Source organism: Oncorhynchus mykiss, chromosome 10 (assembly GCF_013265735.2).
Source record: "Oncorhynchus mykiss isolate Arlee chromosome 10, USDA_OmykA_1.1, whole genome shotgun sequence".
NCBI classification, from domain to species: Eukaryota; Metazoa; Chordata; class Actinopteri; order Salmoniformes; family Salmonidae; genus Oncorhynchus; species Oncorhynchus mykiss.
Genome location: NC_048574.1, coordinates 23,830,421 through 23,855,175, shown reverse-complemented (window position 1 = coordinate 23,855,175; position 24,755 = coordinate 23,830,421). Strand labels below are relative to the sequence as shown.

Genomic DNA, 24,755 nt, shown 5'->3' with positions numbered 1-24,755 from the left:
TGCTACATTGACTGGGTTGGAATGTGTAGCTTATGCTATCCTATGCTTTTGAGTGGGAATTTGTCCAGCTGAAGCTGATAGATGACATAGCTGAAAGCTGATATATTAGCCAAAAGAGCAGAGGTGGTAATGCTGTAGCATGCTAGCTCTGTCATTTAGGAAATATGAACAAGGGTTCCCAGCAGTGATGGTCCGTAATGGCTGCACTGCATACAGCATCAGTGACTCTGGTAAGCCAGTCAGCCTGATGGCACAGTAAGGAAATTGATGATTGCGAACGCGCCCCCTTAACCTAACCTACATCACTCAGGCACGTCTGCTACTGCCTCCCCCTGCCTGTGCTCACTAGTGTAATTTATCCTTGAAGCATTTAAAGTGAGGAGCCAGCCAAGCCACACACACACACACGAGGTAGCGCAGACACACATACAAACAAACTCGTGCAGGGCCCTCTCAATTAGACACCCCGACACAACACACACAATGTGGAATACAGTCACAGCCATACATGTGCTCAACATTGTAATAAAACACAAACACCAAAAATCTTATTGTAGCTAAGTAACATATTACACAGCTATTTGCATGCTGTAACTGTACGGACACACACACGCTTGTACTCTTACTGTACAAACAGAAACAGATACAGCTCCACCTGCTATAAAACTAGAGTGGGGTTTGAAAAGCTTCCCCTGGCCAGACAGCTATGGGACCGACTAGAGTAGTAGAGGTGAGTGTGTGCTATGACGCTAGGTCTTACCTGTCAGAGATGTCATGGCTGGCTGCTGCCGTGGCTCCGAGCAGTCCTAGAGCTGCACTCCCCAATGCTGCCTCCATGATACTGGCTCACTGCAGGAGTAGCCTGCCAGAGAGGGAGGAGAATGTGGAGAGGTAGGTGAAGAGAGAGGGGAGGGACAGAGATGGTGTGAAGAGGAAGGTAAAGGGAAAGATTGACAAGGGACAAAGATAAGAGAAGAGGAGAGAGAAAGAGAAGCTGTTGAGTGTGTGTGTTTGTAGCCTGGGGATTATATCCAGCAAGCAGACGATGAAATGCATTTAACCCCCGCTATTCTGGAAGAGCAACTCCAACAAGTTACAATAGATAGCTATGGAGCAGGTTTTCTGTTAGGAAATTGTGGCACCAGACATTTTAAAAAGCAGTATTTTAATTTACCTGACAAGGACCCATATGCATTGGGTGTGTAACCTAATTAGGGTGTCCACCCACGGTGGTTAGAGTGATAGAAATCTCATTTAGAATATGGTCATTCATATTAACAGAACATGCAAGTAGAGGACGCAACGATGTCCGGTCCTTCTTACCAAATTCGGAAGATAGAATAACTGTCCACATGTACTTTTCCTCAGCCAACAAGACAAGTAATGAGCAGCAAAAGCACTAGCTTATGTCAATCTACTATCCCCTATTGTTTAAAAGTTTACCTATTCTATTGGTCAGCTTGTCGAGAAAGAAATAGCCTATTCCAAACAGACTCTCGGACAGTTGCCTTAACGAGACAATAAGACAGTGGCAGAATAAATTCAACCGCACCTTGTGCTGTGGACAATAAAAGGCCACTTTAAGGTGAGTATATTTCGGTGTGTAATAAAGGCCTTTTGTAGCCAGCGTGTCTGGCTGGGCCTGGCTCCCCAGCGTGTCGGCCTGGCTGCCAAGTGGGTGGACCTATGCCCTCCCAGGCCCACCCATGGCTGCACCCCGGCCCAGTCATGTGAAATACATAGATTAGGGCGTAAGAAATGTATTTATCAATAAAATCTTTGAAATTATTGCATTTTGCGTTCATATTTCAGTTCAGTATATTTAAGACTACTGGTAATTCCATCAATTATGAGGCTAAAAAGCATTATTTATTCTCTAGGACAATTGGCCAGTGCTAATTATATTTAAAAATCGCCTTTTCAATTATATTTTTTTGACCAAAAGCCGGCTTTCACCGGCTAACGAAAACCCCGATATGGAAATAAAAATGTAAAACGATGATTTTTTACGAGAAAAAAAAACATGTATTGAGTGAAACAATCCTAATGAACCTGAAAATGTTTTACTCAGAAACCGCAGTGAATTTCCTACAGATGTAATTAGCTATGGTTTCATGAATCGATATCAGTGCCTTGCATATCAGTTGAGAATACAGGCTGTTTCTTGCAAATGCCGTTCAATTACACACGCCCAGTGACAGTCGTGTTGCCTCTCCTTTTCTCTTCTCTCATTTTTATTAGTGTGCGTGCGAGAGAGAGAGTGATTGACAGAGTGTTGTCACAAGCGAGAACACAAAGGATGTCAACTTGACCGATAAATTATTGCTTACAAGCCCTCCCATTAATGCAGAGCTAAATAAATAATCATAAGAAAAACAGTAACACAAGTAATAAAATACACAATAATGGAGCGAAACTCAGCTGAACATATGAACATAACAAGATTCAACAAATGAGCCATAAACTGAACAAGTTCCACAGACATGTGACTAACAGAAATTGAATAATGTGTCCCTGAACAAAAGGGGGGGGGGGGGGGGGGGGGGGGTCAAAATCAAAAGTAATAGTCAATGCAGCTTGTGGCCACACCAGATACTAAGTACTACAGTAAATCTCCTCATGGACAGCACCAGATTTGCCAGTTCTTGCTGTGAGATGTTACCCCACTCTTTCACCAAGGCACTTGCGAGTTCACAAACATTTCTGGGGGGGAAATGGCCCTAGCCCTCACCCTCCGATCCAACAGGTCCCAGACGTGCTCAATAGAATTGCAATCTGGGCTCTTCGCTGGCCATGGCAGAACACTGACATTCCTGTCTTGCAGGAAATCACGCACAGGACGAGAAGTATGGCTGGTGGCATTGTCATGCTGGAGGGTCATGTCAGGATGAGCCTGCAGGAAGGGTAGCACATGAGGGAGGAGGATGTCTTCCCTGTAACGCACAGCATTGAGATTGCCTGCAATGACAAGCTCAGTCCGATGATGCTGTGACACACCGCCCCAGACCATGACGGAACCTCCACCTCGATCCCGCTCCAGGGCCTCGATGTAAATGCTCATTCCTACGACAATAAATGCAAATCTGACTATCACCCCTGGTGAGACAAAACCGTGACTCGTCAATGAAGAGCACTTTTTGCCAGTCCTGTCTGGTCCAGCGACAGTGGGTTTGTGCCAATAGGCAACGTTGCTGCCGGTGATGTCTGGTGAGGACCTGCCTTACAACGGGCCAACAAGCCCTCAGTCCAGCCTCTCTCAGCCTATTGCGGACAGTCTGAGCACTGATGGAGGGATTGTGCGTTCCTGGTGTAACTTGAGCAGTTGTTGTTGCCATCCTGTAACTGTCCTGCAGGTGTGTTCAGATGTACCGATCATGTGCAGGTGTTGTTACACGTGGTCTGCCACTGCAAGGACGATCAGCTGTCCGTCCTGTCTCCATGTAGCTCTGTCTTAGGCGTCTTACAGTACGGACATTGCAATTTATTGCCCTGGACACATCTGCAGTCCTCATGTCTCCTTGCAGCATGCCTAAGGCACGTTCACACAGATAAGTAGGGACCCTGGGCATCTTCATTTTGGTGTTTTTCAGAGTCAGTAGAAAGGCCTCTTTCGTGTCCTAAGTTTTCATAACTGTGACCTTAATTGCCTACCGTCTGAGGAAAAGGGATGCTTCTTTATTTGCTGAGTTTATAGACAGGGAGAACCAGAACCAAATGAATTGAGGGGTACGAGGTATTTGAGGTAGATATGTACATGAAGGCAGGGGAAAGTGACTAGGCATCAGGATAGATAATGGTAAGACTAAAATAAATAACCGAGTCACAGCAGAATATGATGTGTAAAAGTGTGCGTGGGTGTATATGTGTTTGTGTTGTGCCGGTATGCATGCATATGTAGTGTATGTGAATGTGTGTGGGTTGTGTGTGTGCGTGTGTAAATAGTGTGTATAGTCTGAGTGTGCGTTAAGTCCGTGCAAGATAGTTAATTAAATGGCACTGACCCTATTTAGCTTTCTCGTGGCTATTTATTAGTGTTATGGCTTGGGGGTAGAAGCTGTCTCGGAGTCTGTTGGTTCGAGAGCTGGTGCTCCGATACCATTTGCAGGAAGGTCATCGAGATAGTCTGTTTATGGCAGGGGTTCCCAAACTTTTTTGGCCCGCAACCCCATTTTGATATCATCTGAAAAAGGTGATGTAATGTAATCAATGGCCAATGTTTACTTTTTAAATTTGGGCCATGACAGTCTATTACAAATCAGTGTGACAGTACTTTTGACAGAAGGAATTATGGTTTGAAGTGACAAACGCTTCAAAAGGTATTGGGAAGTTGGAAAGCAGTAGCGGTAAGTGAGTAAAATCACTGAGGAAACCAGAAAAAAAAGGCCATATTACAACCTTTGTTGTGATAATTGCGTTGTTTGCTCTATAACCTGTTAGTTCATATGCCTTGCCAATACCTTGCCTGAGACAATAAGAAAACCCAGTGGCAGAAACATTCAACCACACCTTTGTTTCATCCCAAAACCGGAGAGAAACATCTGTCCGATGAAGTCAGCAAAGCATATTGCATGAAACAAACAGTTTCATGACCTTCAGCATAGTTAATGTTTAAGACATTTTCAGACTACTAACCAACTATTGGTTTAGAACCACGGAGAATTACCGCAAGTCGCAAAGAAAACAGGAGCTACCTCAAATACTCCAGAATCATGTCAACTTAAATATTTACAGTGAATTCAGTAAAGTATTCAGACCCCTTGACATTTTCCACATTTGTTACATTACAGCCTTATTCTAAAATGTATTAAATTACATTTTTCCTCATAAATCTACACACAATACCCCATAATGACAAAGCAAAAACAGTTGTATAAATATCAGCTACAGTGCCTTCGGAAAGTATTCAGACCAGTTGACTTTTTCCACATTTTGTTACATTACAGCCTTATTCTAAAATGTATTAAATTACATTTTTCCTCATAAATCTACACACAATACCCCATAATGACAAAGCGAAAATAGGTTTTTAGAAATGTTTGCTAATTTATAAAACATGTTTCCATTTCTACAGATTGATTGAGTCCACTTGTGGTAAAGTCAATTGACTGGATATGATTTGGAAAGGGACAAACCTGTCGATGAGGTCTCACAGTTGACAGTGCATGTCAGAGAAAAAAAAAACATGAGATTGAAGGAATTGTCCGTAGATCTCCAAAACAGGATTGTGTCGAGGCACAGATCTGGGGAAGGGTACCAAAAAAGTTTTGCAGCATTGAAAGTCCCGAAGAACACAGCGACCTCCATTATTCTAAAACGGAACAAGTTTGGAACCACCAAGAATCTTCTTAGAGTTGGGGAGAAGGGCCTTGGTCAGGGAGGTGACCAAGAACCCGATGGTCACTCTGACAACGCTCCAGAGTTCCTCTGTGGTGATGGGAGAACCTTCCAGAAGGACAACAATCTCTGCAGCACTCAGCCAATCAGGCCTTTATGGTAGAGTGGCAAGATGGAAGCCATTTCTCAGTAAAAGGCACATGACAGCCCACTTGGAGTTTGCCAAAAGGCACCTAAAGGACTCTCAGACCATGAGAAACAAGATTCTCTAGTCTGATGAAACCAAGATTGAACTCTTTGGCCTGACTGCAAAGCGTCACCTCTGGTGGAAACCTGGCACCATCCCTACGGTTGAAGCATGGTGGTTGCAGCATCATGCTGTGGGGATAGTTTTCAGAGGCATGGACTGGGAGACTAGTCAGGATCGAGGGAAAAATGAATGAAGCAAAGTAGAGAGAAATCTTTGATGAAAACCTGCTCCACCTTCCAACAGGACAGCGACCCTAAGCACATAGCCAAGACAAAGCAGGAGTGGCTTTGGGAAAAGTCTCAATGTCCTTGAGGGGCCCAGCCAGAGCCCAGACTTGAACCAGATCGAATATCGCTGGAGAGACCTAAAAATAGACATGCAGCGACGCTCCCCATCCAACCTGACAGTTCTTGAGAGGATCTGCCGAGAAGAATGGGAGAAACTCCAATAATACAGGTGTGCCAAGCTTGTAGATTCATACCCAAGAAGACTCAAGGCTGTAATCGCTGCCAAAGGTGCTTCAGCAAAAAGTACTGAGTAAAGGGTCTGAATACTTATGTAAATGTGATTTCAGTTTTCATTAGTAATACATTTGCAAAACCTTTGACATTATTGGATAGTGTGTAGATTGATGAGCGGGGAAAAAAACAATTGAATCCATTTTAGAGTAAGGCTGTAACGTAACAAAATGTGGGAAAAGGGTTCTGAATACGTTCTGAATGCACTGTATACATAATCAAAATCACCTATGCTTAGTCTAATACAGTGATAATTAAAAGATACCAAACATAATTTAGTCCAATCAACAGAAGCTAAATATGTGGCTTTCCTTGGTTCTGATGCTGCGTGTGTGTGTGTATGTGTGTTCATGCAAGTAGAAAAAAACATGTTGGCTGACCCTAGTTGTAGAGAAACACCAATGCCATCCTCCTCTCTTTCATGTTGACGAAACGGTCTATAACTGTCATACAGTAAACGCTTTTAGTTTTTGTTGTCCTAGGCTACCTGGCTAAATTGCTTGCTCGCTAGCCTAACTTCCTTTCATGGGCAACGATGAGCCAGCTAGTTAACATTAGCCCACTACATATTGAACTTCCATCCTCTCAGGCCAGGGGCACAATATATAAAGTTATGGTTGGATCAGTATCCCTGTTATAATCATTGGCCAGTACGGAGAATGAAGAAAAACGTCAAGTTTAAATCCCTATCTCAATCCATGGCTAATTTAGGCAAGGGACAATTTTTGCTAGCTAGCCACCGGAAGATGACACAACAAGATTAAGACAATTCATGGTGTTTCTGTCAATTACGTTTTGCTTTTGATGTGATTGGTTTGAAGCCAAACCAAACTGGTTTCCCTTGGTGAGCCAGGACCATTCACAGTTGTGTTCACTCAGTTTAGATCAACACTGATTGCCTATTTTTTTTATACTTAGTTTTTTATCAAGGGATGCCAAATGCTTGCTGGCTTTCCTTGCATTCAACACTACAGACAGCTTCAGATAGATGGGCTACACATTGAGACAGAGGGGGCGCTGTTTCGCTCACTCGGATGTGTTCTCCAGTGAGATATACTCAGCCTCTTGCGACTTGAAAGAAAATTATGAAACACAGATGACAAATAAAATATTATACATGTTTTTGTTGGGAGGGGACCTTGCTTCCCTTGGCATCCATGAATGCATACCACTGTTCAGATCATCATCAGGCAATCATTTTGAATGATATTCTGTGTAGAAAATAACATTGTGTAGAAAGGTCGCTAATTTGAATCCTGGAGCCGTCTAGGTAAAACATATGTTGATGTGCCTTGTGCAAAGCATCTAACCCTAATTACTCCTTTAAAACCGCTCTGGATAAGCGCATCTGCATCTCTGGATAAGCGCATCTGCTAAATTGTGATAGAGACCAAAACTGAGAATGTATGTGTGTGTCAATGTAATGGAGAGAATGCATGTGTCACATAGAACATTTATATTATCAAAAGGATTGTGTGTGTAAGAATGGATGTGATGTGCATGACAGAAAATGTGTCAGTGTGTGTGTTTGCTTGTGTGTGTGCGCCAGTGAGGCAGGCAGGCAGCGAGGGGCCAAGCGGACTGGGCTTCACACGAATACCTGACGCAGCAGAATCCCCATAAAGTAAACGACCTTGCCGGAGGACAGTGCATCTGCTCCTCCGACAGCACCCCATTGCATGGACACAGAATCTCAATACACACTGGATGTCTGGATTAACACCACTGGAAGTACAGAGGGTGAGGGGAGGTGTCGATCGAAGAATGGGAAGATCAAAGAAATTCAAATCTCTGCAGATGACTTTGGGAGTACATTGCATTTTGGATCATTAAATATGCATTGGCCACGCGAAGGCACACTGGTTACTCTTTAGGAAAATCAAAATCAATAGTTGGATGATCCCCTCAGTTGAAATAACGTAATACAGTATATTCACAGGAATTGAGAAAGAACTGTGTCAGATGATATTTAGTTGACATCCCTGGTAATACAGTAGGCCTATATTCATAGGGAAAGAAGTGTTAGAAAACATAGAAACCATCTGATTCTGATGCAATTACCTCTTGTCTCAAGTAAGAAGCAACTTTATCTCTGATGTTTTCATCTTTAGTTGACGTCCCTGCTAACACAGCAGGCCTATGCAGAGCAATAGTAAAGGCATATTTTTGTAAGCACCAACTCCGGCATGGCTCATTGGTCAAAACCTATGGGTAAAGGAATGTTTTTTTTATTAGGGTTATTGGATAAACTTTGATCAGCTCACGCCACTTTTTGTGAATTCTGAAGTCTCTACGTAATCAAAACAAGCACAGACTTCAGAATTCATAAAGGTCATGTTAACTGACTGATATCTCATTGAAAAAAATGTATAAGATCTCCTAAGCCTGTGTTAACCTCAGACCTTATTTTTGGCGTTTATCCCAAAACCCCATTCTTTCCACATTAATTTCCCCCATAGGAAGGGCTGAGTGAACCAGAGGTAACTAATTACTGTTCTTTTAGGACTACAAACTGGCGAGCTCTATACCCATAGAGAGAAGTGTTTTGAAGCACAGAAACTTCTGGTTTGTAATGACCACCAGTCACTGTCTCAAGTAAGAACGATTTTCTCTGAGATTGTCATCTTCAGTAGATGTCCCTGGCATTTAATCATGTCTGACGAGCCAATTCTCCCCTCCACTCTAGCCCTCTATCCAGCCGGCAATTAGTCAGACCTGACATTTGCATTACGATACCCGCCGTTTGCCATTTAATGAGAAGGAAATCACGCTACGGTTGGGCTAATTGAGTGACTCAAAACTGATCCATAAAACTTCTTGTATATTTCTGGCCTACTCACCGCCTCGTGCTTTTCAGAGAGCTTAAGATTGTGTTTGCGATCTTATAAACAGTATTTGGGAAAATGTTGTGCGGTTTGCTCTGATCAGACCATCATTCAGTGGAATGAATATAGAAGGTGGGAGGCACGGCTAAAATGCCATGAAGAGAAAATAGTTGCAGTTTCTGAAGCTACTCAAAGATGGCTATTCAAACATTTTAGTATTTCAACACACGGAGAGGGAGATAACTCACCAATTAGACAGTATATGGAAATAAATGGCTGTAGCATAGGGCTTACAGTGTTTGATAGGCAATGCAAAGACATGATATGATGCCATCAGATCCTTCACTGTTGGTCCTTCTTCGAACAAGCCTCTCCCTGATAAGTGACAGAATAAGAATGAATATCCTGCGATTTCCTAATGTCTCACAAGAAAGGAGGGTTGACACCCACCATCTCAGACTTTTTGAAATTGTTTTGGTTGTTAGAAACAGATAAGATTAGCATTCCTGCGACATTTTGTTGAAATATAATTTGACCTCTGAGAAACGAAGCTAATTGATTGCACCCAAATTGGCCATTTTAATTTATTTGATTAATATAATTAATGAGTATAGTAAGTAATATCAGGAATCCAAAGAGATGGTCAAAAGCCACCCACAGACCTTCCACGCCAACCCACCCCAACAACTGGTACACTGGATGATTTCTCTGTTTGACAAGTATTATGGAGCTGTGGCTGAGTATTGTTTCTTCATCCTATAAATGTATTCCCAGTGAATTCTGTGTTGTCTTTTCCCCTGTTCAGAGAATTTATTTAGGTTTATGTCCCATCTTACAACCTGATATTACCGTGTTCTGACCACTAGATGGTGCTGTTTGTGCTATTCATTTTTTAAAGAACCCCCCCCCCCCCCCTCATTGCTAAAGGGATAGTTCACCCAAAGTACACAATTATGTATTGGTTTCCTTACCCTGTAAGCAGTATATGGACAAGGTATGACATCAGCCCATGCTTAGGTTGTTTAACTGGCCACTCTCCTGTACTCCCTGTTCACCAAAAACTGCGTGGCCACGCACGCCTCCAACTCAATCATCAAGTTTGCGGACGACACAACAGTGGTAGGCTTGATTACCAACAACGACGAGACGGCCTACAGGGAGGAGGTGAGGGCCCTCGGAGTGTGGTGTCAGGAAAATAACCTCACACTCGACGTCAACAAAACTAAGGAGATGATTGTGGACTTCAGGAAACAGCAGAGGGAACACCCCCCTATCCACATCGATGGAACAGTAGTGGAGAGGGTAGTACGTTTTAAGTTCCTCGGCATACACATCACAGACAAACTGAATTGGTCCACTCACACAGACAGCATCGTGAAGAAGGCGCAGCAGCGCCTCTTCAACCTCAGGAGGCTGAAGAAATTTGGCTTGTCACCAAAAGCACTCACAAACTTCTACAGATGCACAATCGAGAGCATCCTGGCGGGCTGTATCACCGCCTGGTACGGCAACTGCTCCGCCCACAACCGTAAGGCTCTTCAGAGGGTAGTGAGGTCTGCACAACGCATCACCGGGGGCAAACTACCTGCCCTCCAGGACACCTACACCACCCGATGTTACAGGAAGTCCATAAAGATCATCAAGGACAACCACCACCCGAGCCACTGCCTGTTCACCCCGCTATCAACCAGAAGGTGAGGTCAGTACAGGTGCATCAAAGCTGGGACCGAGAGACTGAAAAACAGCTTCTATCTCAAGGCCATCAGACTGTTGAACAGCCACCACCAACATTGAGTGGCTGCTGCCAACACACTGACTCAACTCCAGCCACTTTAATAATGGGAATTGATGGGAAATGTAAAATATATCACTAGCCACTTTAAACAATGCTACCTAATATAATGTTTACATACCCTACATTATTCATCTCATATGTATACGTATATACTGTACTCTATATCATCTACTGCATCCTTATGTAATACATGTATCACTAGCCACTTTAACTATGCCACTTTGTTTACATACTCATCTCATATGTATGTATATACTGTACTCGATACCATCTACTGTATCTTGCCTATGCTGCTCTGTACCATCACTCATCCATATATCTTTATGTACATATTCTTTATCCCCTTACACTGTGTATAAGACAGTAGTTTTGGAATTGTTAGTTAGATTACTTGTTTGGTTATTACGGCATTGTCGGAACTAGAAGCACAAGCATTTCGCTACACTCGCATTAACATCTGCTAACCATGTGTATGTGACAAATAAAATTTGATTTGATTTGTTTGAAATGCATTTCTTTTATAGCATTTGTGGCATCACTCCAATGCTAGTCAATGGTAGATATTAGCTTTTTTGTGCTTCATATATCCCCAAAAATCACCTAACTCACTGAGAGTTAGGGATGCACGATATATCGGTGAGCATATTGGAATCGGTCGATATTAGCTAAAATTGCCAACATCAGCCCAATGTCTAGTTTAACACTGAAGGTGCAAAACCAATGTCAAAGCTGACGTACATACCTATGTAGATGACGTAATGACGCCACAAAAATACAGCGCTACACAGAAAAACACTAAGCACATACTTCCAACAACTAAACAAGTTGAAGTCGAGCAGTCATTTGAAAAAGTAAGAACTTTTCAGAGAGACAACATTAATTAATGCCAAGACAATGGATTTCAATGCCCTTGACAATCAACCGTCCTCGATCTTGGATGATTTTGGCTTTCGCTGACTGGTCGAGCCCCAGTACACTATTTGTCAGATGTTGCCCTACCGGAGTTACACAGTACTGTTGAATCGCAAATCCATGAGCTACGTGCTATGGGCGTCACTGCTATTAGCTTCACGACTGACATTTGGACCAGTGATGTGAGCCCCATGAGCATGCTGAGTCTGACAGCACAGTGGGTCAACGAGGATTTCGTACCGAGGAAAGCCGTTTTGCATGCTCAAGAATGTGCTGGTTCTCATACCACTGATGCCATTACAATGGCATTTGAGAACACATTTGAAACACTCCTAAAGCCATTCAAATAACTGACTTGAGAAATAAGCTAATCAACTGTGTCTGCAGCAGACGTGATACCTGCTCAACAAAACTGCAGACACGGACCCAGGGGTTAAAATTTATAAAAGTACTCAAGTACTGAACAAGCGATTTGGTGGCATTCTCAATGAGCCTCTTTACTGTGTCGCCACCATGCTATGTACAAGGATCGCTACTTCAAAGCAGACAAGAAACAGGGTTTACGTGAAAATGTTACATAGACAGCTGGACAAGATGGAAACGGACACAGTGACAGTGCGCACCGAGGAAGAGAGGCCACAGACAGACAGAGCTGAAACTTCACTGCTTGACATGAATGATGAAATCCTGGTTAAGAATGAAATGACTGAACAAATGAACAATTAAACAGCACAGCAAGCTAAATAAATAGGTTTTGTTGTTTTACTGGTAATGGGGACATACGTAAATGCCAACAAAATCACTTTTTGGGCAGTGTGTGTATCAACTATTTAACTGTACTAGAATGCTTAAAAGGCCTCTAAAATGTGAAATATAGGTTATCTGTATCTATTTTTTCTTGGCAAGGAAAATCTCAGATATCAGAAGCGGCCAAAAATGTCATATCGGTGCATCCCTACCTATAATTAATTGCAATATGAATTAATAGATGTCCTTCAAAATAAAATATAATTAAAGATGGATGGTAAAAAGCAGCTTTTCTCTGTGCTCCTGCCAGGCCTGTTAGCCAACGTACATGCACTTGGATATTCAAATTAGCAACCAACTCCACGTCGGGAAGCATTGCACATACTGGCTAACAGGCTGGCTTTGTTTAACCCATGTGGCAGCATATTTCAGGATTTTGGCACAGAGGCCCTGTATCTACTTCTCCATAGTAAGATGAACTTGTGGATACACATTATATGTCTTTGTGTCCAGTATGAAAGAAGTTAGAGTTCATTTCGCAAGCCAATGCTAACTAGCGCGATCACAATGACTGGCAGTCTATGTCCCTGGGCAAGAAAAAGGTTCCCACTCTAATTTATGCATTGGCCACAACTATACTTAAATGACAAGTCAACAACCTTTGTGTACGCGCAAAAATAATAAAAACTTTTCAATGGACAGTAAGTTTAAGCCTTAGCAGCTGGGGTGGAAGGATTTAACGGACTGGGTGAACACCAGAAGAGCTAATATACTGTAGGAAGCACTAAACTAGCATAGCCACCAGAAAAAAATGTATAACACTCAAGCACAGGTTTGCCTTTAAGGACTCCAGAATTAGGGATATGGCATGGCGCATCAATCAACATAGTTTTAAACAAAATGTCCTCTGATTTCTGTTCAAATCCAATGTTATTGGTTGCGTGCACATTTTACAGGTGCAGCAAAATGCTTATGTTTCTAGCTTGAACAGTGCAGCAATACCTAACAATACACACAAACCATTTTTTGTCTACTGGGTGGAAAATTATGTATTTTAGAAGCGTGCCTTTGATTAAACTTGAATGAGTGCACCTGGTTGTCAAGATCTAGGCCCATCTTTTTGGGCATGTCTATTCGTGATAACCTACAAAATCTGAATTGCTACACTGTATTGCACCAGTACCGAGGCAGCATTTTGGATATTGGGTGTGTTGTGTACACCTATAAACGTTGTGTATGTGTTTGGAATCTGATCCGACTATGCATAAAGTTGACTGTCTATCTCCAGGCATCAGACTTAAATAGTGACCACTAGCCAGCATCCGCCCAGTACCCTGCCCTGAACTTTTCAATGTTACTAGTCGGCTACCACGCATATAAGGCCCTCCCCCGCCCTCCTTTCAGAAAAGCTGACCACGACTCCATTTTGTTAATCCCTGCCTACAGACAGAAGCAAAAACAAGAAGCTCCCGCGCTCAGGTCTGTTCAACGCTGGATCGACCAATCTGATTCCACGCTCCAAGACTGCTTCCATCACGTGGACTGGGATATGTTCCGCACTGCGTCCAACAACAACATTGACGAATAAGCTGATTCGGTGAGCGAGTTCATTAGAAAGTGCATTGAAGATGTTGTTCCCATAGCAACGATTAAAACATTCCCAAACCAGAAACCGTGGATTGATGGCAGCATTCGCGTGAAACTGAAAGCGCGAACCACTGCTTTTAACCAGGGCAAGGTGACCGGAAACATGACCGAATACAAACAGTGTGGCTATTCCCTGACGGGCAGCCCCCAGGTGGTGAGGGTAGGTAACAATATCTCCACAACGCTGATCCTCAACACTGGGGCCCCACAAGGGTGCGTTCTGAGCCCTCTCCTGTACTCCCCGTTCACCAAAAACTGCGTGGCCAAGCACGCCTCCAACTCAATCATCAAGTTTGCGGACGACACTACAGTGGTAGGCTTGATTACCAACCATGACGAGACGGCATACAGGGAGGAGGTGAGGGCCCTCGGAGTGTGGTGTCAGGAAAATAACATCACACTCAACGTCAACAAAACTAAGGAGTTGATTGTGGACTTCAGGAAACAGCAGAGGGAACACCCCCCCTATCCACATCGATGGGACAGTAGTGGAGAGGGTAGTAAGTTTTAAGTTCCTCGGCGTACACATCACAGACAAACTGAATTGGTCCACCCACACAGACAGCATCGTGAAGAAGGCGCAGCAGCGCCTATTCAACCTCAGGAGGATGAAGAAATTTGGCTTGTCACCAAAAGCATTTACAAACTTCTACAGATGCACAATCGAGAGCATCCTGTCGAGCTGTATCACCGCCTGGTACGGCAACTGCTCCGCCCACAACCGTAAGGCTCTCCAGAGGGTAGTGAGGTCTGCACAACGCATCACCGGGGGCAAACTACCTGCCCTCCAGGACACCTACACCACCCGATGTCACAGGAAGGCCATAAAGATTATCAAGGAGAACAACCACCCGAGCCACTGCCTGTTCATCCCGCTATCATCCAGAAGGTGAGGTCAGTACAGGTGCATCAAAGCAAGGACCGAGAGACTGAAAAACAGCTTCTATCTCAAGGCCATCAGACTGTTAAACAGCCACCACTAACACTGAGTGGCTGCTGCCAACATACTGACTCAACTCCAGCCACTTTAATAATGTAAATTGATGGGAGTTGATGTAAAATATATCACTAGCACACTTTAAACAATGCTACTTAATATAATGTTTACATACCCTACATTACTCATCTCATATGTACAGTGGGGCAAAACAGTATTTAGTCAGCCACCAATTGTGCAAGTTCTCCCACTTAAAAAGATGAGAGAGGCCTGTAATTTTCATCATAGGTACACTTCAACTATGATGGACAAAATGAGAAAGAAAAATTCAGAAAATCACATTGTAGGATTTTTTATGAATTTATTTGCAAATTATGGTGGAAAATAAGTATTTGGTCACCTACAAACAAGCTAGATGTATGGCTCTCACAGACCTGTAACTTCTTTAAGAGGCTCCCCTGTCCTCCACTCGTTACCTGTATTAATGGCACCTGTTTGAACTTGTTATCAGTATAAAAGACACCTGTCCACAACCTCAAACAGTCACACTCCAAACTCCACTATGGCCAAGACCAAAGAGCTGTCAAAGGACACCAGAAACAAAATTGTAGACCTGCACCAGGCTGGGAAGACTGAATCTGCAATAGGTAAGCAGCTTGGTTTGAAGAAATCAACTGTGGGAGCAATTATTAGACAATGGAAGACATACAAAACCACTGATAATCTCCCTCGATCTGGGGCTCCACGCAAGATCTCACCCCGTGGGGTCAAAATGATCACAAGAACGGTAAAAAAAGCAGAAATCACAGAACCACACGGGGGGACCTAGTGAATGACCTGCAGAGAGCTGGGACCAAAGTAACAAAGCCTACCATCAGTAACAAACTACGCCGCCAGGGACTCAAATCCTGCAGTGCCAGACGTGTCCCCATGCTTAAGCCCGTACATGTCCAGGCCCATCTGAAGTTTGCTAAAGAGCATTTGGATGATCCAGAAGAAGATTGGGAGAATGTCATATGGTCAGATGAAAACAAAACAGAACTTTTTGGTAAAAACTCAACTCCTTGTGTTTGGAGGACAAAGAATGCTGAGTTGCGTCCAAAGAACACCATACCTACTGTGAAGCATGGGGGTGGAAACATCATGCTTTGGGGCTGTTTTTCTGCAAAGGGACCAGGACGGCTGATCTGTGTAAAGGAAAGAATGAATGGGGCCATGTATCATGAGATTTTGAGATTCAGCAAGGGCATTGAATGAAACGTGGCTTGCTCTTTCAGCATGACAATGATCCCAAACACACCGCTCGGGCAACAAAGGAGTGGCTTTGTAAGAAGCATTTCAAGGTCCTGGAGTGGCCTAGCCAGTCTCCAGATCTCAACCCCATAGAAAATCTTTGGAGGGAGTTGAAAGTCCATGTTGCCCAGCAACAGCCCCAAAACATCACTGCTCTAGAGGAGATCTGCATGGAGGAATGGGCCAAAATACCAGCAACAGTGTGTGAAAACCTTGTGAAGACTTACAGAAAACGTTTGACCTCTGTCATTGCCAACAAAGGGTATATAACAAAGTATTGAGATAAACTTTTGTTATTGACCAAATACTTATTTTTCACCATAATTTGCAAATAAATTAATTACAAATCCTACAATGTGATTTTCTGGAGAGAAAAATTCTCATTTTGTCTGTCATAGTTGAAGTGTACCTATGATGAAAATCACAGGCATCTCTCATCTGTTTAAGTGGGAGAACTTGCACAATTGGTGGCTGACTAAATACTTTTTTGCCCCACTGTATATGTATATACTGTACACTATATCATCTTTATGTAATACATGTATCACTAGCCACTTTAAATTATGCCACTTTGTTTACATACCCTACATTACTCACCTCATATGTATATACTGTACTCGATACCATCTACTGCATCTTGCCTATGCCGTTCTGTACCATCACTCATTCATATATCTTTACATACATATTCTTTATCCCTTTACACGTGTGTGTATAAGCTAGTAGTTTTGGAATTGTTAGGTTAGATTACTCGGTTATTAATGCATTGTCGGAACTAGAAGCACAAGCATTCCGCTACACTCGCATTAACATCTACTAACTATGTGTATGTGACAAAATAGATTTTGATTTGACCCGGTACTCTCCCCTGCACCTTAGAGACTGCTGCCCTATGTACACAGTCATTAAACACGGGTAGGGCTGTGGCGGTCACAAAATTTTGTCAGCCGGTGATTCAAGAAAATAACTGTCGGTCTCACTGTATTGACAATTAATTAACAATAAACACATTTAGCATCTCCTGGGTTCCACACAGACTTCTTTTTAAATGGCTTGTAGACTAATAAATCCATTATTTATTTTAGACAGGTCTAAAGAAGCATGATAAGAAGAAAATTTTGTATATTTCAGATAAAAAGAAGAGCATACTCTGAGTTGTCCTTATGTTGTCATGATGAGGCTATGCCAAATAGCTGTGGGCTAGACTCGTTCATTTAGCAGAGAAAATTTGCTTAGAATTCCGTTGCATTATTTTATAGTATTTTATAGTATGTAGAATACAAATGAACAAAGCTAAATAAAATAAATATTTTCTCCAAACGATTTAAGGGAGTGCGCACATGGGGCTATTCTGTGTTGAACGGTTAACAAAGAAATAGGTACTCCTAAAATAATCTTCCCCAAACTTGAAACTTAGGCTAAAACCCCTTGTAAAGCGGATGAATGTGCTTCCTTTTAAGAAGTTATTTGGCCACTTTAGTTGTGATACAAATGTTATCAAAACATATAGGCCTATAGGCTAGGCTACATGAGGTGTGCAACTAGGATTAGAAAAAAATTGCACAAAAAAAGGCAGTTTATTACGCTGGGCATCATTCACAAGTGATAGGCTAATATTATACTATTCTTGTTTTAATCTTTACATATACAAAATAATAATATATGTGTGTGACATTTGTTTTGACTTAGAATGGACCATAACCATGCCTTTCCTGGGGTTCATTTTCATGCCAGCCAGGTAGGCTATACTCCGGTTTTAGGGGAAGAAATGTGCATAATATTAGGAAAGTTGAAAAATAAATATAGTAGGCCTAGCCTATAGAAAGCTGATGAAATCCTATTTTGAGCAGAGGCCATCAACTTGTTCTCTCATGCAATTGCTTAGCCTATAGAAATGTTGCGCACCATGAACTCAGAGTGACAGTGTGAAGTACCAGGCAATTAGCAAGGTCGGTAGGCTACTAATGACCATCAGCAGCATCAGGAGTTTGGAGAAGCCTAATTACCGTGACAAAACGGTCACATGGAATGATGGCCTACCCTGGCCAAACCCTAACGATGCTAGCCAATTTGCGCCGCCCTATTGGACTCCCAATCAGGGCCGGCTGTGATGCAGCCTGGAATTGAACCAGGGTCTGTAGTGACGCCTCTAGCACGGAGATGCAGGGCATTAGAACGCTGCGCAACTCAGGAGACCAAAGTTTCCCACAGTTGTGTCAAGTTGGCTGTATGTCCTTTGGGTGGTAGACCATTCTTGATACACACCGGAAACTGTTGAGCATGAAAAACCCAGCAGCGTTACAGTTCTTGACACAAACCGGTGCACCTGGCACCTACTACCATACACCATTCAATGGCACTTAAATATTTTGTCTGGCCCATTCATCCTCTGAATGGCAAACATAACCAATCAATGTTTCAATTGTCTCAAGCCTGCACAGATAAACACAGATTACAATCTACACAGATTTTAGTGGATTTAACAAGTGACATCAACAAGGGATCATAGCTTTCACCTGGATTCACCTGGTCAGTCTGTCATGGAAAAAACAGGTGTCCTTAATGTTTTATACACAGTGTATATATACAAAAACACACACTCACACTACATCAACAAAAGTATGTGGACACCTGCTTGTCGAACATCGCATTCCAAAATCATGGGCATGAATATAGAGTTGGTCCCCCCTTTGCTGCTATAACAGCATTCACTCTTCTGGAAAGGCTTTCCACTAGATGTTGGAACATTGCTGCAGGGACTTGCTTCCTTTCAGTGACAAGAGCATTAGTGAGGTCGGGCACTGATAGCGGGAGATAAGGCGTTTCAATTCATCCCAAAGGTGTTCGAAGGAATTGAGGTCAGGGCTCTGTGCAGGCCAGTGAAGATCTTCCAAACCAATCTCGACAAACCATTTCTATACGGACCTCGCTTTGTGCATGGGGGCATGCTGAAACAGGAAAGAGCCTTCCCCAAACTGTTGCCACAAAGTTGGAATGCACAGAATAATCTAGAACGTCATTGTGTGCTGTAGCGTTGGAACTAAGGGGCCCAGTCCCAGACCATTATTCCTCCTTCACCAAACTTTATAGTTGGCACTATGCATTCGGGCAGGTAGCGTTCTCCTGGCATCCGCCACACCTAGATTCATCCGTTTGACTGCCGGATGGTGAAGCGTGATTCATCACTCCATAGAACCTGTTTACACTGCTCCAAAGTCCAATAGCGGAGAGCTTTACACCACTCCAGCCAACGCTTAGCGTTGTGTGCGGCTGCTTGGCCATGGAAAGCCATTTCATGAATCTCCAGACTAACAGTTTTTGTGCTTAAGTTGCTTCCAGAGGCAGTTTAGAACTCAGTAGTGAGTGTTGCAACCGAGGACAGATAAGTTATACAAGCTACGTACATCAGCACTCACCGGTCCGCTTCTGTGAGCTTGTGTGGCCTACAACATCGTGGCTAAGCAGTTGTTGCACCTAGATGTTTTCACTTCACAATAACAGCACTTACAGTTGACTGGGGAAGCTCTAGCGGGGCAGAAATTTGTTGAACTGACTTGTTGGAAAGATGGCATCCTATGACGGTGCCACAATGAAAGTCACTGAGCTCTTCATTAAGGCCCTTCTACTGCCAGTGTTTGTCTTTGGAGATTGCTTGGCTGTGTGCTCGATTTTACACACCTGTCAGCAACGGGTGTGGCTGAAATTGCAGAATCCACTAATTTGATGGGGTGTACACATACTTTTGCATACATAGTGTGCTTGTAGTTGTGTAGGCTAAATGGTAAGCATTCTCAATTATGCTTTTCTTTTATTGACAAGATAATAAAATAACAAGAATTAACTTTAAGTATACTGCAACTGACAATACATGATGCATTTAGGTTGGACATGGTTTTTCAATGGCCCTTTGATTGGTCTATAACCTCCCCACAGATGTAACATGGGACCTAATCGAACACAGCCATCTCTGACAACAAATCCTCAATTAAATCCTTCCATCTCCGCTCATATTGTCATGCAGCAGGTAGCTAGCATTATCACTGGGTTCACTCTGGGGAGTGACCAGGGTTGCATATTTTGGGGAATATTCAGAGATGGAAACTTTCTGTGGGAATTAACAGAAACATATGGGAATTAAAGGAAATATATGCAAATTAATATTAACACCATTTAAATGTAATGTTATTTTGCATTGGATATATTTACCATAGCATATGGAGACCGAAACATAAACCTTTTACCTTATCATAAGTAGACATAGTTGCAAATGATTAAATCCTTCCAATAGAAGTTTTTAAAAACTATTTAGTTACGAATCTGACTTTAAAATGTTGACTTCACATGGGATGATTTCACTGAACAAAAGGGAATATTGAATGATTCCCAATGATCTAATCGCATCTCACAAAAACATTTAACATATATCTGTGAAATGGTAGTCTAGAAACTAAAGCTTTGGTTGTCTTCCTCTCAGGCTTCCAGTTCCTCTCCCTGGACCACCTCTTGAACATCAGACTCTGGGGCCTCATCGTCACGGTCACTTTCCAACCTTGTTTAGGATGGCTCATTTTCAGGCTCAAAAAGCCACAAATTCACCCGGATGGCCACCAATTTTTCAACCTTGGTATTGGTCAGCCTGTTGCGTGCTTTGGTGTGTGTGTTTCCAAACAAGGTCCAGTTGGGCTCTGAGACAGCTGATGTTGGTGAGATATGGAGGATGGAGGAGGCAACAGAGGAAAGAGCCTCAGATCCACAAAGTCCCTTCCACCAGGTGGCTGTGAGATATGTTGGCATGACTGCCATATTGCATCTCCATCCCAAAGCCCTCTGCAAACAGAGTCTGAACATCAGACAGGATGGCATTGTCTCCCTCAATCTGTGCAATGGCTACTGCTATAGGTTTCAGTAGTTTCAGGCTGCTTACCACACTCTCCCAAAATACATCATCCCGGAGGATCCTCTTGATGGGGCTATCTATATCGGCAGACTGTGATATGGCCATTTCTTGGAGACTCCTTCCCCTCCAGGAGACTGTCAAACATGACGACAACACCACCCCAACGGGTGTTGCTAGGAAGCTTCAATGTGGTGCTCTAATTCTTCTCACTTTGCTTGGTGAGGTAGATTGCTGCTATATGACCCTTCACATATATAATCATTTCCTTGGCTCTCTTGTAGAGTGTATCCATTGCTTTCAGTGCCATGATGTCCTTGAGGAGCAGATTCAATGCATGAGCAGCACAGCCAATAGGTGTGATGTGAGGGTAGGACTCCTCCACTTGAGACCAAGAAGTCTTCATGTTTGCAGCATTGTCTGTCACCAGTGCAAATATCTTCTGTGGTCCAAGGTCGTTGATGACTGCCTTCCGCTCCATCTGCAATGTAGAGACCGGCGTGTCTGTTATCCCTTGGGTCTGTCCTCTTATAGAATACTGGTTGAGGGGTGGAGATGTAGTTAATTATTCCTTGCCCACGAACATTGGACCACCCATCAGAGATGATTGCAATACAGCCGGCTTTCTCTATGATTTGCTTGACCTTCACATCCAGCAAATTAGTAGATAAAGCATGTCTGGTTGGAGGGGTGTATGCTGAGCAAAGAACATTCAGAAATCTCTACCAATACACATTGCCTGTGAGCATCAGAGGTGATCCAGTTGCATACACAGCTCAAGCAAGACATTCATCAGCATTTCTCTGACTACGTTCATCCATTGAGTCAAAGACACTTCTCATTCCAGGAGGACTATGAGCTGTTGCTATCGATAAGATGTCTGATTCAACATTTTCACCTCGAATAGAAGTAGAAGGACTTTTGTCAGAGGTTGCTTGTGAGCACTGAGGGAACTTTATGTACTTGGCCAGATGATTCTGCATCTTTGTTGCATTCTTCACATATGATTTGGCACAGTATTTGCAAATGTACACAGCTTTTCCTTCTACAATAGCTGCAGTGAAATGTGTCCACACATCAGATAGTGCCGGTGGCATTTTCCTGTAAAGATTAGAAAAAAAAATGTAAAAAAAACTAAAACAATTCCTTGTACAGATAAATACCTAGATTAAACTCCTTTGTAAGATAAATGTTTTTAAAATGAAATATGTACGGAAACAGGTGAATTAACACTCAGTTAGCAGGCTCAAGCAACCGAAAACCCACATGGTAGCAAAAGCTAACTAGCAGAAATTGTTAACAAGTTAGAAATGATTTAAACACACTTTGCTGTTGCCTACTATTTACTAGTTAACAAAACATGTGTCGTATAAAATATATTCACCCCACCCAGTATTGTAATCAAACCTTACCAGAAAGCACGTAGGCCTTGGCTCAGACAGTGTAGTAGTGTGGGCTCAATAGCATCTCATTAGCGTGCAAGATCTTGAGAATCAGCTGCACATGTGATGGAAGAATGCACTGTGCATGCAGAGGGTTGCAATTCCAATGAATTTGGGATGGTTTAACAAAAATATGCCACAAGACCTAGAATTGCCTTGTGTATGCCACAAAAAAGGTTTGCTGTTAGATAACTTTTTTTGTGAATTTAAGCAAAAATCCCCAAATTCCAGCGCTTAACGTCCCATGGAAAAATTCTGTAAATTTACAGTTAAGTTTCCAACCCTAGGCGTGACTGCAATTTTAATCAGGAAAGGTGTGTAGGCCAGGTTCACCTGTGTCCAATCACTGCCAACCTTCTCTCTTGTGTGCTAATGCAACCTTGCGAGATCGGCGGAAAAGTGACAATTCACTAGTTGGATTTTGGTCCCTTCTCGACTAGAGCACAGTCGATGCAAGTTTCACATCAATATTACAAGGTTAGGAAGTAGGAAAGTGACCCAAAGCCTGTCAGAGACCCTAGATGTGTTGTCATGAGAAGCAAAACTGGGTAATAGGCCTACTGTATACCCAACTTGTTTATGGAGAATACCACTGTAGCTATAAATCATGGTTGTATTACTTTGCTTGCATTTCAAACGGCTTTTCTGGGGTGTTTGATCAACTGATTACGGTTGGGATATGGAAGTTGATTGATGAGAAGCTGGACATCCCCATATTTTCCGTATAGGTCTGCTGTCTCTCCCACAGGTACGGCCATTAAAATACAGATTATAGTTTATCAGCCAGCAAAACCACAAAAATGCTTCATAATGCAATGATTGATAACGTTGATTATCCACCTACTCCCTTTATGAATTCAGAGCTCTCCAGACATGTTCAGACTTGCCTGGATATGTGTTGCTGCAGACACTCCAGCTCCAAAACATTGGAAATAAATTGTCTGGTTTATACAGTCTGATGTGAGGAGGGGTAGGACCTATGCTGACAAATAGATCTGGGACTACTGGCTGACGGGAAGCCGGCTGCCCCAGAAATAACTCAATAAATAAATGAATGAATGGATGACAGAGGGAGCGAGTGGAGAGTCTCCCAGGCTTGCACAAAGACCTGCAAGCTTAGTGGATTAACAAAGAGGACCTTCCACTCAAAAAAAAATAAGTTTGGCTCCTGGGGCTCCAGTGGTGATTGGGCACTAAAAGGAAGTGTCGTAGAGGTCACACCGTGTGAGCAGCACGGAATCTACCGACCCCCCCATGGCACATACTATAGTACAGGAGGAGTGTGTTTCAGCTTTAGTCACAGAATGTCAGCCAACATGTAATTGCAGCGAAAGCTTGTCCACACCTTGCAATTATCTCCAGTACACTCCTCTGGGAGCTTTGACTCGGTCACAGAACGGATACACAGGGAGGGGATGAGGTGATGACTAAACGAAAACCGAGTTTACAACATTTTCATTTTATGAATATGCTAAACCCACACAAGCAATTCATTTGGTTAATAGACAATTAAAATGTGATTGAGTTGATGAAGCCCATCGGGTGGAAACAGACACATCACAGTCTAGTACAGATTTGAATTATTCAGATTGCCTTATTGTCCCAAGTTCTCCCTGTTTCGTCATTGGATAAATTGTGAACTATTATTTCAATTGGAATGTCAGCCACCTTACAACCACTCAAGGGTCAAAAAACACAATAAAAAAAACAACAAAGGTTCGTAAATACCTTCGGTTGAGGCCAGTGAGTGAAATTCATCTTCTTTATGTCCTCTGCAGTGCATCTGTGCAATGGCTCAGCGACTTTGCCTAGAATGACTCATTGCCCCGAGGAGTGTTGTGCAGGGGCCTGTTGCCACTGTGCAGTGGGAATGAGAGGATTTTAGCTGAACTCCGAGTCAGGTCACCACTGTAGGTGACCTGCAAACAGACAAGTACAAATCAATAAGCGATTACTCAATGGCGCTTCGCATACGTTTCCTGGTGCGCCTTGCTGATGTTTGCCAGATAAGCTACATTTGATGCTTGCCTACCACTCTGATATCTCTCGCCTGTTTTGATAAAGTATATAACTGGAGATGGGCTACCACCCTCCCCTATGGTCACTGATTGGATATTCCCCTGCATGTTTCTTCCTCATTACCTTCACTATCATTTTGATT

The 24,755-nt window shown here is 42.8% G+C and overlaps 1 protein-coding gene across 2 annotated transcripts in view; it reads right to left on the bottom strand.

Moving 5' to 3' along the window:
• LOC110533528 (rho GTPase-activating protein 32) overlaps nucleotides 1-24,755 on the bottom strand; it is a 227,102-nt gene that overhangs the window by 148,072 nt on the left and 54,275 nt on the right. For both annotated transcript variants that reach the window (XM_036989928.1, XM_021617826.2), the window contains one exon: nucleotides 761-862. In XM_036989928.1, coding sequence (XP_036845823.1) covers nucleotides 761-837 — 77 coding nt within the window. In that variant the 5' untranslated portion in view covers nucleotides 838-862. The remainder of the gene's footprint in view (nucleotides 1-760; nucleotides 863-24,755) is intronic.